Source organism: Rhinichthys klamathensis, unplaced genomic scaffold, assembly GCF_029890125.1.
Source record: "Rhinichthys klamathensis goyatoka isolate OS25496 unplaced genomic scaffold, OSU_Roscu_1.1 h1tg000165l_1, whole genome shotgun sequence".
NCBI lineage: Eukaryota > Metazoa > Chordata > Actinopteri > Cypriniformes > Leuciscidae > Rhinichthys > Rhinichthys klamathensis.
Window position 1 is genome coordinate 624,008 of NW_026606697.1, and position 12,791 is coordinate 636,798.

At 36.0% G+C, this 12,791-nt stretch overlaps 2 protein-coding genes across 2 annotated transcripts; one reads left to right on the top strand and one right to left on the bottom strand.

Annotated features, from left to right (window-relative positions):
- Positions 1-2,995: 2,995 nt before the first annotated feature.
- On the top strand, positions 2,996-3,927 carry LOC130091318 (serum amyloid A-5 protein-like). Its single transcript, XM_056259134.1, has 4 exons — positions 2,996-3,088; positions 3,231-3,326; positions 3,410-3,548; positions 3,745-3,927. Exons 2-4 carry the CDS (start codon positions 3,239-3,241, stop codon positions 3,881-3,883), a joined length of 366 nt encoding a protein of 121 aa, XP_056115109.1. The 5' UTR covers positions 2,996-3,088; positions 3,231-3,238; the 3' UTR covers positions 3,884-3,927.
- A 3,599-nt stretch (positions 3,928-7,526) lies between these two features.
- rplp2l (ribosomal protein, large P2, like) lies at positions 7,527-11,871 on the bottom strand. Its single transcript, XM_056259084.1, has 5 exons — positions 11,749-11,871; positions 11,086-11,209; positions 10,925-10,973; positions 8,014-8,109; positions 7,527-7,644 (listed from the first exon to the last, which is right to left on the bottom strand). Exons 2-5 carry the CDS (start codon positions 11,206-11,208, stop codon positions 7,568-7,570), a joined length of 345 nt encoding a protein of 114 aa, XP_056115059.1. The 5' UTR covers position 11,209; positions 11,749-11,871; the 3' UTR covers positions 7,527-7,567.
- Between the last annotated feature and the right edge of the window lie 920 nt (positions 11,872-12,791).

The following is a 12,791-nucleotide window of genomic DNA, read 5'->3' on the forward strand; positions in this document are numbered from 1 at the left end:
TGTTAATATAATTGTTCTAAATAAATCCTTTATATTCAATTAGGATGGATTTTCATTTATGAGAACCTGTTGTATTTGAGTGAAAAGAATCCTTATGCCTCATTTTGTTGTCTATTACATGTATATGTAGTGTAATTGATGACTAGTCTATTCTTGGGCTATGGTTAGACATCTATTAGATTTTCACTGACAGCCCAAAATTAGCCTTGGTTTAGCCTAGACCCATATTGCCTGTCTATTAGACGTATATATGTAGTCGTTTAATAGCTGTCTAATTGATGACTAGTCTATTCTTGGGCTATGGTTAGACGTCTATTAGACGTATATATGTAGTCATTCAATAGCTGTCTATTCTTGGGATATGTTTAGACGTCTATTAGATTTTCACTGACAGCCCCAAATTAGCCTCGTTTTAGCCTAGACGTCTGGGCTGTGTTTTGACGGCTATTAGACGTCTATTAGACGCAAAATTGCTTGCTGGGAAATCACCTCAGAATTGTAAAGTAGGCCTAGACACATCTACGGACAATACAATAATAATATCCATTTCTGAATATGTAACTCGAATAAACCATATTAGCTATATGGAATAAACCAGTTTATTAAGTAGGCCAATTGAAAAAAGTTGAACTGTTATCTGTTATTTCTGAGCCATATTCACTTTTTACAGGTAGTTGAGTAAAGCACGCATTAATGAGTCATTGTTAATCATAATTTAATACCCAAGCTCAAATGTAGGCTATTTGCACACATCTTCAAATTATTGCACAGAATTACCACTTACCCTTTTCACCGCACCCAACTTATCCATTTGAAAGTGTTTCAGTTCATTGTGTACTTCTTTTGTTCCAAAACGATTCATTTTAAACCATTGATACCTTAATTGTCAATTTCTGGCTTGAACATGGTCAGTGTTTTTGTTCATTCATTCAGAATTAAAAGCTCATCACATGATGAATCCCATTTAGCGACCAAGAACCTTTGAACACGAAGTACAAGACTAAAAATGACTGAATAATGAATTCATAATCTAGATTGTCAACAAAACAGATATGAGGAAGTCAGCATTAGAATGTGGTGAAACAAGAACAAGACTTTGAAGCAAAGCACCTGTATTGTGTCTATGTGCTTGTCAACATGAACTTGCTAAAAAAAACTGCATGTCATCGTGAGCCCTGCTTTGTTACACTGATTATGTATGCAATCTATTTTTACTCTCATTCTTACAGACAGGTTAGTGTCCATGCACATCCAGCAGGGAATAGCAGATTAATATTGGTCGGTTCAAGTATATATAAACTATACAATTCTGTATTTGGATTTACCAATTTTATCAATTCACTATACTATTCAAGTTAGTAAGTTTTTTAATTTTTTTATTAAAACTTTAAAATTAAAAAATTTTAATTGGTCAAAAGTAAACATTTATAATGTTACAAATTGTGTATTTTATTTATGTATAAACGCTGTTGTTTTAAACTTTCTATTCATCAAAGAATCCAGATTTTTTTTATTATCATTGTTTCCAATAAAATATTAAGCTGCACAACTGTTTCAGCATTGATAATAATAAGAAATGTTTCTTGAGCAGCAAATCATATCATTTAAGAAGAATTTCTGAAGGATCATGTGACACTGAAGACTGGAGTAATGATGCTAAAAAAATCAAATTTGCATCACAGGCATGAATAACATTTTCAAATACATTCAAATAGAAAATAGTTATTTTAAATTGTAATAATTTCTGCACAATATTGCTGTTTTACTGTATTGTTGAACAAATAATGCAGCCTTAGTGAGCATGAGAGGCTTCTTTCAAAAACATTTAAAAAAATTACTGACCCAAATTTTAGTAGTGTAAATAATTAATAAAATCTGACACATTTTAGAAAATGTTTTGAAAATTCGTTTTTGGTTAGAATGATGGTTCTTGTGTTAGGATTTTTTTTTTTAAAGACCTCTTTTGTACAATATTCTTTGTCATGCATTCTCATTTTCATTTCTGTTTTGGTAACTGGAAACATGTGAGCTGTTGTACGCTTGAGAGTTTAAGAGTCTGAATTTGTAGTTTAGCTAATAATTGATTTATTATCTGATAAAACAATCTTATAGGGTCATTATCATAACCCACTTCTCCGTGTGTGGGTCAACTTTATCAGTCAGTTACAGGTATAATGAAGATTTCAATGCTTCTGCTTTCAGATTTAATAAATCACACACACACACACGCACGCACGCACGCACGCACGCACGCACGCACGCACGCACGCACACACACACACACACACACACACACACACACACACACACACACACACACACACACACACACACACACACACACACACACACACACACACACACACACACACACACACACACACACACACACACACACACACACACCTTGTTTACATGTGCAGACATCTGAAAATGCCTTCTCTCGGAATGACCTGTTTCAACAGCCATGAGAGCTGAAAGTGACAACCGTATAAGAAATAAAAATGAAATTATTTGCATGAATTTAAAACTTATAAGCACTTTATACCACAAAACTAATTCATTTCTGCAACACTACACTTCCTTTGCATGCATTTAATTATTATGGTTTCATTTTGTAATGCACATCTAACTATAAAGGTTGCAAAATTTGCAGTGTCATATTATTTACGAATTACAATTGTATTCCACAAAACTATTTGCTTTCTGCCATAATACACTTCTTTTGCATGTTTTAACTGATTCTTTATTAATAATAATAATAGTAAGAAGAAGAATTACATTTTTATGGTTTCATTTTGTAGTGTACATTTTTTGGTTTAATTTAGCATTGTACATCTCAGTATGAAGATTACAAAGTTTGGAGAGTTGCATCTCAGAATGTTTTGCATAAAGTAACGGGTTGTCTTTTGACACAATGTCTTCAAATATAAACAGTCCTGTTTCAGAAATTCGGACTTTCCCAGAATTTGAGCAGTCAGATTTTCCTGGCGCATCAGTTGTGAAAACCCATGCCCATCCCAATCTGAGGCTTATAAAATAGAGCGGGCTGGATGAAGATGATGCGACTGAACTGAGCAAACCAAAGGTAAGAGACTGACTAAACTCACCTCTATATTAATGCAAATGAATGCTAATGTACAGGGATCACACTTCTCTTTGAGTGTAAGATAAGTTGCTAAGGATAAAAGCATTTTCTAAGGATTGTCCAAATATGTTTATGTGTTCAGGTCTAATCATGAAGCTCATTCTTGCTGTGCTGGTGGTGCTTTTGGTGGTTGGGACCCAGGCGCAGTGGTACCGCTTCCCAGTAGAAGCCGTTCTAGGTCACTTATTTGTCCTTTAATACCTCCATTTAACTTAAGTCAAATTTGAGGCATATTTGAACCATTTTCACCGTGTCTCGTAGGTTCGTGGGACATGGGGAAAGCCTACTGGCATATGAGGCAGGCCAACTATAAGAACTCAGACAAGTATTTCCATGCACGTGGGAACTATGATGCTGCAAACAGAGGCGCGGGAGGCAGATGGGCAGCCGAAGTCATCAGGTACGCACAGAGTCATACTAACTGTGGCAGATTTGATCACTCTGTTCCTGATAAGCTCTCAGGAAGCACTTAAGAACTTGTAGAGTGAGGGAATTATTTCTCTCTCACTCTACAATGAAACAGCAGCATATTAAAATGGGTGTTTAAATGATTTTGGGGGATTTCATAATCATGATAATGTTAATGATGTGTGCAGTGATGGAAGAGAGGCTCTGCAGCATCTCAGTCGCCGCGGCAACTCTGATTCTGAAGCCGACCAGGAGGCCAATCGCTGGGGGCGTAACGGTGGAGACCCCAAGCGCTTCAGGCCCGAAAGCCTTCCCAAGAAGTACTGAACACAGAAAAGCTCTGAAATCATCAGTGCCTCCTGGATCTTTTTTTTTTTTTTTTGCTCTAAAATTGCTTGATTAAATTTTGCATGACAAAACTAACACTCTCTTGATTATCATTAATTAAATCTGCATTTATGACAACAAAAATGTAATCTTGATTATCACACTGATTTGACTGTTTTGAGCATCATTTAGTCTGATTAAAGAATGAAACTTATTCATGTGTAGCTATGTCTATTTTAATTGTGGTTGTTGTTGTTTTTGCATTTAACAGTAATGCATATGACATAAAAACAAATTTGACCCCAAAAATGGTAGGCACACACACACACACACACACACCATGAGAGCTGAACACTTCATATGTCTCAAGCTTGTTCCACCATAAAACGGGCAACAATTCTCATTCAGAAAGCATACATTGTCAAATTTCTTGCCAAAGACAAAAAGTTAAAGGGGAGAAAAACTAAGTCAAATTCCTGAAGCATATTACATAAACAAAACATCAGCAACACGTAGGCCTATAATAAAGCTTTACAAAATACATCAACAACATGTATAGTACAATGATGTATGTGCAGTATTGGAGTCCAAAATGTGCCAGGTCTTTTTGTGTAGAGCTTGTTCTCCCCGTTCTGACTTTCTTCTGGGTTTACCCCACAATCCAAAGACATACAGGACAGGTGCAAGTTATTACCTATATTTGTAGGTGTGAGTGTAAATATGAATGTGTGTGGGTGTGACACACACATCCAACACTCCACCCTGAACAGTTCACATTTAATTAAATTACACCTTTCAAACAGTCACAACATGTGACTTAATGAGAAAACGTTTGTCGCTGAAAGAATGATCAATACATTGAGAAATACTTGCAACATTTACAATATAGATATGTATAAATACAACCGCAATAGTGTGTATTTAGTGAAAACATAGTTCGATTACTTTCAGCAACTTTACTGTTTAGTTACTTTAAACATTCTGAATCTAATTGCGTATTATTGATATTTGTCATGCTTATTGTCATGCTTTTAGCATCATCCGTGTGATGGACCCCTGTCAGGGTGTTTTCTTGTCTACGACCCGAGACGCTGGGAAAGACTCCAGCCTCCCCACGACCCAATAGGATGGGTGGATGAACAGTACTGTGAGGGTTCTAGTCCTCTCTCTCTATGCAACTTTTCTTTCCCCACCAATGTGTCTCATTCACGTCAGTGGTTGTTTAAGTTGGAGCGCCTCCAGCTGGTCACTCAAGCACAATGTCTTTACACTACTTTTTCATTACTAACATAATAGTACAATTCTGTGGTTTCTTTTAAACCAGCCCTTCACGCTAATTATAAAATAACTTAAATCGAGTGTTCATTTTATTTCATTTGGTAACATATTCCCAAGTTTTAACTCATTTGACTGTTGTTTTTTGCTACAAATTATGTAGGAAGAGTAACCGATGAATTTTTGACAAGAGTGCACCTCAAAAAAATCTGCATCATAACAGGAGTTCTGACCTTTGTCACAAAAAGTTGACGCACACACCTTTAATAATTAAAACTTTGGTTTTAATGCTAAAAGTTCATAATAAAACATATAATCTAGTATTTTTCAATAAAAAAATATAATATAATATTATCCTCTAAAAAGTACTATATATATTATCCTCTAAAATATAATATTATCTTTTTTTATCGCCTTTTTTATTACATCACATATTTTAGTAGTTATCATAAATTAGGTATCATTTGAAAGCTTACAAACTCAGAATTCATCCTGTGAAAACCGTTTTGAAATTGAACGTTGCTTTACCATACAAACGGTACTCTAAATTATTTTATCAGGCTCCTCCCTTTTTGGGCATCATTATATTTCATAATTTATGATCAAAACCTTTTCTAATCCAGACAAAACACATATTGTCAGAAAGGTCTTAGTCTCAAGGTTCCAAATATTGTGACAGAATTGATATTTGGACAGAAATGTATTAATTTGTTAAGGCAGAATGTATACAACTAAATTCAATGGAATGTATGTCACCCGGTGGCTAATTTTGGTACTACGCCTAAACAAAATCTCAATTTTTGTGATATCAACTTCAAATTTGGAACACAACTTGGTTAGATATATGGCTTTGATTTTATAGTAATTTTATAGTAAAAAATATTTTGTAAAATATATATTTTTTATAAAATAAAAAATATATAGTATAGTATATTTGATTTACTGTAAATTTAAACTTCCATAACCTTTTCATACTTTCATTTTTTGAAGTGTTTTCACTTCAGCAATAATCTGCTGAGTGTTTCCTTTAAAACAAGACCAAACTTGGGTCTATATTCCAAAGCATTCTTGTATTACAACCATTTAAGTTTAAATAGTGCATTTTAACCCCCATTCTCAAAAAGGGGGGTGACAGCAAAGGGGTTAAATGCTTCAGAAAAGTTCGACTTTATGAACACGTGAAATGCTTCATATTTAAAAGGGGGTTTATTTATTTTTTAATATATTCCCATCTTGCAATCATTCTATGTTGTTCGATGCTCTTGTGTCTGATGTACCATTGCACTAAAACTTCAAACTTTCAATAAAACTGAGTCAAAATGATTTTGCCAATGTATCTGAAAGTGAAATCATATATTCAAACACAATGGTTTGCTAGTGTTGGCTACATCTGACTGCAGGCATCTGGAATTTCCATGTATTGGGATGATACTTACACTGCAAGAACAATCTGTTTTAATATTTGGGAGTGCAAACAGGAAAATTCCATACAAAAGCAAACCTGAAATTACTCTAAGACACTGTGGCCAACCAAGTAAAGCAGTCTTAAAAGGTAGTCAATGATCTGTTTTGAATCATTACATAAGGGGGGAAAAATACCACAAAAAAACACATTATTTTCATCTTTGTATTCACATCCTGATGAATGGCACTAGCAACATCAAGGATAAAAACACTTTGGATAAAAGTGTCCGCCAAATGCATGAAAAAGTTACATATTCAGTTATATAATGGTTTGGATTAGAATAGATAGCCAAATAAATAATCATGACAACCGACTTGCCAGAAGTTGTGCAACACAGAAATCGGCCGAACCATTTGCGTCACACAACCGGGAAACTCCCATGTCCAAACACAAGCCCATTATAGTCAATGATGGTCTTGCGACACCTAACTCCGCAAAAAGACAAGATTAGAAACTGCCTCAACACAATGTAAGGATGCCGTGCTTGAGGTTTTAGTTTACAATTTATGTGCAAAGATCCAATGTATCTATATGGAATGTGAGCTTTTAATATTTTTTGCTGAGGGAAATATTAAACAGACTAAGGATAATCCTTTTTTTTTTTTTAAGTCTCTCAGGCTTGCAGTCATGAAACTTTTTGTAATCAATGTTTAGCATAATGTGTGTATTTAAACCATTGCCTTCAACCATTGGGTTTTTGCATGAATGCAGGCAGAAATGACCAGAGGAAAAAGTTATTTGAGATCAGATTGCATCAGATTCAAAGCAGTGAAAATGTAACTAGATTGTAACTAGTGTATTTGGTGTGTGATAGTGGAGTACAGATTCTAATCACTCATCCTACTTCCACATTATAAACATTGAAAAAGAACTTAACTTCTGAAATGAACTAGGAAGCAAAAATCATTTTGTAATAAACTTTATTTTGGTCCCGAGGAGACAGATTAGTCAAAGAGTCCAAATCCCATGTCGTCTTCGGATTCTTCAGACTCATCTTTCTTCTCTTCTTTCTTCTCCTCCGCTGCAGGAAAAAGAAAAGGGATAAAGACATTAACAACATTACAGGAACTAAATGAAACCAACCAACACTCCGTCCTGAACGGTTCACATTTATTTGACCCTAAATTACACCTTTCAAACAGTCACAGCATATGACTTAATTTAACTGGGGTTCATTGATATTTCATAAAATACTGCACAGACAGACAGAGAGAGAGAGAGAGAGAGAGAGAGAGAGAGAGAGAGAGAGAGAGAGAGAGAGAGAGAGAGAGAGAGAGAGAGAGAGAGAGAGAGAGAGAGAGAGAGAGAGAGAGAGAGAGAGAGAGAGAGAGAGAGAGAGAGAGAGAGAGAGAGAGAGAGAGAGAGACCCAGGGTAAAATAAGGCACTGACCTGCAGGGGCGGCAGCAGATGCTCCAGCGGATGGGGCGGCAGAGCTGGAAGCAGCAACAGCACCACCGGACGGCACGCTGGCCAGCTTACTGAAACCTGACAGACGGTGACAAACACACACACTGAGACATGCTCAAACTGATCCTGTACCCTTGTTTCTTATCCAGGACACTCTGCAGGGTTCCCATGCACTCTTTGACCAAAATTTGTTTGGGATTACGGGATAAGGCTTTTTAGAAAAATATATACACTCAAAAAACAATTCCTATGAAACTATTTTAAAGCTGGAATTTATCAAATTATTAATTTCCTCAAGGTAGATCAAAGTGCTGTACAGAGAAAAAGAAAATTACATAAAACAAGACAAAAAGCCTACATAATACCCCAAAGTACTAACTTAAATGCCAATGAAAATAAGTATTAAAGGTTTCACCCAAAAATGAAACCGTTTTGAGGAGAATTGGGTTGTAGCTCGTTGTCTAGGTTACTGTGATTGATAGGCGTCGTTTGTGTTTTAACAACGTTTAGCTCAAGAATATTGATCCGGGAAGTTCGAATAGCCTATGTGAATATATTGCCAACTTCACTGATCTCCTTGAGTTAAGCACTGACCGCATTTCTTTATATTTGAGTCCAAGTTCAAACACTATGAAACGCTCCATTGACGTACGGAGCTCTGAAACACTGCCAGCGGGCCAGTCCTCTGAAGAGACACTATCGCTTTATATGACGACCAGGCTTAATTTGGCTTTTACATGGGGACAATCCATGGCTAGATGTGCATTAAACGATTTTAATGCACGACATGGAGGCAAAGAACCACCTGATGCAAAGGGTGCATTTAAATGGTTCAACACATTTAGCCATGAATATTCCACTTATACCAATATTAATAAAAAAAGTTGTGGGCCAGTGTTTCTGTGCCCCTGAACATTTGTGTGTGTGCGCAGTGCGATCTCCAATCTCTGTGTGCTTCAATGAAGTCAGCGCATTAATATAGAACAGTGATTAAACTGGCTGGAAAAGTCTATGCATTAAAGTCAAGTCACCTTCATTTATATAGCGCATTTAACAATATAGATTGTTTCAAATCAGCTTTACAGTGATAATAGGAAATGAAAGTAACATATTGTTTTGGCTTTACAGCAGCTCTAGAATAAAGTTATTGTCCAGCTGAGTTAGTTCTGATTGATTCACTTCCGTTGCAAAGATAATTAGTTATTAACTTAGGCCCCATTTACACTGCATGGCTCAAGTGACCCAAATCCGATTTTTTCCTCTCATGTGGCACAGATCGTATATGACCGGTGAACGTGTAAGCAGGAAAAAACCGCATGGATTCCGATTTTCTCAGATATGAATATGAATTAGATGCGTGCATTTGCGTGTGCCAGGTAACAGACAAATCGGATATTCCCCAGAAAATGCGAGTCGTACGTCAATAAAAAAGTGACGTCAACTCAGGTGGACACCACCAACTGAGATCACATGACTTATAGGTGCGATGGAGGATGAAGGATACACACAGTGGAGCAATGCGGAGGTTTCATGTCTTTTGAGTGTTTAGGGCGAAGAGTGCAGGCAAAAATGCAGGGTTGTTGCAGAAATAAATCCGTGTTTGAAGACATTTCACGATATGGGGAGGCACGGTTTTAAGCGCTCGTGGCTACAGTGCCAACAAGGGCTCTCCTCTTTTTTCTCCACCGTACGAGACCAATGTTTTGCTGACTTTTCAAAATATTGTGGAAAGCAAAACACTGGATAATTTTATTCGCATCTGCATCCATTGCATTTCGTGCTGTTTTACTTCCTTTTCCGGGTCAGGACGTCTACATATGGTAGTTTAAGCAGTGTATAGTGTAAGTGCAAAAATCGGATACGGGTCACTTTTAAAAGATGATGTAAGCGGGTCGTCAAAAAAAAAACCCGGATATAGTCAGAAAATCGGATTTGGGCATCAAGACCTGCAGTGTAAATGCAGCCTTAGCCTAACACGACACCGTTCTAACAGAAAACCCTTAACGCACTCGGACTTGGCTCGAGAACGCAAACCTTGAAATAGGTTCCAAGTTACAGGCGTTGAATAATTTATAAAAAAAATAATTAAAAACTCCAGCCAAACTTCTAAAAGGCAATCTGTGAAAACGCAGACGGCGTGCACATGCGTATTACGTGTCTAGTTTATAGGTATGCTCATTTGAATATATATATATATATATATATATATATATATATATATATATATATATATATGTGCGCAGGCATGTAGTCTCTCTACAAATTGACCTCAACAAAACTACTTGTCTGGTCTTAATAACTATCGCTTCCAAATGTCAATGGGAACCGGAATTATATATTAGTTTTAATGCACACCTTCCAGCCAAACAGAATCGAGAATTCAGACAGACCATGGTATAATCACATATAAACACTGACCAACACAAACAGAAGCTCAACAGTACTTGCTTGATGCGCGAGAACAAACTCATTGGTTCTTGAGCATCAAGCAGGTACGGTTGCGCTTCTGTTTGTGTTCGCTGGTCAATTTTTATATGCGATTATACCATGGTCTGTCTGAATACTCAGTTCTGTTTGGCGTCAAGAGTTTTGGATGAATAGACATTAAACGGAGAAAATATCTTTGTGTTTCGAAAATGAACGAAAAAACTTATGGGTTTGGAAACACATGAGGGTGAGTATTTGATATAGAAATGAATTTTTAGATGAACTAACCCTTTAACTCTTTTATAAACATTAACAGTCAGCATTTTCTCAATTTTGTCAAGCTTAGAAATCCCTGATATTTTTCAGGTTTTTTAATAACAATGGGAACCCTAGCCTGGACTTAATTAAACATAAGTCCCTTACATCTGTAACCACTATGCTACCAGTTTAAAACAACCAAACTTACCTTGGACAATCACTTCCTCGACATTTTTGCCATTGAGCTCGGACACAACCTACAATACACAAAAGTCAACATTACAGAGAAGCTTGATGTATGTAGTCCTTTACAAACACAACATGTGATCCCATCTCAGTGTTCATGCTCAGTGTTATGAATAGATTTACCTTGCCCATACGAGTATCATCGGCTTCAATGCCGACGCTCTCCAGGATCTTCTTGATGTCACCTGTGCTGGGACTATCTTTGCCTCCAAGGGCAGCGAGCAGGTACGCAGCTACGTAACGCATCCTACATCAAATAAAGTTCATCAAATTAATGCATTAACATGTAGGAAACATTAACAGTTTTGAATGGTCATAGTTCAAAAATATTTGACAGCTGAATGCCCCAATAATGAATTTTACATTTAACTAATTTAATTTGAGCAAAAAAAGAACCTTCTGAATATAAATGAGTCCATTTTACACAATATTTATTCAATTCACACGTTTATGAAAAAAAAAAGTGCATCACAAATGTGTCTTAGTTATTATCCTACTAAGAATTGCATGTTAAAAGAATAAGAGGACATTTAGTGTTTGGTGCACTTGAAATAAAACAATGGCTCAAACGCCATATTTTACTACATTTTGACATTTCTTTTACTACTCTTTTGCCACATGGCTGAGTGCTAACGTTAGCGTACTGAGTATTAATACATCAATCTAAGCTTCTGTATTATATCAGTCTCGCAAATGAAGGACTGAGGATCTTTATTTATTCAAATACGTTCATTATTCGTTTGACCTTTATGTTACTTTGTTAAATCTGTGTTTTTATTCACTCACTTTGCGGAGAGAGGAAGACTCGCGTGTTCACAAGCGGGCTCTAGCAGGCAGAAAGGAAGCGGAAGGGTGGCGAAAACCGGAAAAACGACACGATCGATGACGTCAGCTGTGAGGAGCGAATCGAAAGGACGAAAAGCACGTCAATCACGAGGTTGAGGGCGGGGTCGGTTCTCATTTCCCACCTTTTTTTCCGGACGAAACCCTATGGATGAAACATTATGTTTATTTAAACATATTACGCTAATATTAAAAACGTGCTACAATAAAATTGTCTGGTATTTTTGTGCTCAATCACTGAACTATAATAGTTCAGTGTGCCCAGTAGATATGACAGGAAAATTTGCCAGAATTTGCTGATTGGTTGCTGTTTTATATCATTGTTTACATTTAAAACAAATCATTTAAAAAATGTATGGAACTTTGATAACTTTCAGAGAAATGGCAAAAAGCACAGACTAATGATTTTTTGTCCTCTGGTCATTGTTTGTGTGGAGTTAGAGTGTGAGAAGAAAGTTAGGCTGTCATGTTGTTTTCCTTCTAAAAATCTACTGGACAAATCTAATCTGGATACATTCCAATATATTTCGTTATTATATCAATTAAATCCTCAAAAGCAAAAATGTACCATTATAGTCGAAAACATGCCAGCAGAGGTCATTGTTTATCATCATCCTACTCGTGAGCATATAAACCAAAAGTGTAGGCCTATTACGCAAAATCACAACAGAGTCAGAACTTATTAATTAGGCCTATACTTATTTTACTTATTAAAATAACTATATTAGTTAAAATGTCAAAAAATGTCAAAATGATTTTAAGAGACCTGTATTTTTTTAACCTTCATGAGAATAATATTTTCTTTATGAAAACTTTATGAAAACACTGTAAATAATGCTCAAGGTAACAACATTCTACTAGAATAGGCTACCATTTAAATAAATGGTCTGCATCTTTGTTAGATTACACAGCTGTCTGTAATTGTGTTTATCACACACACAGCTAGAATATCAATACCTTCATCGTATGCAATAGAGCAGTTAATG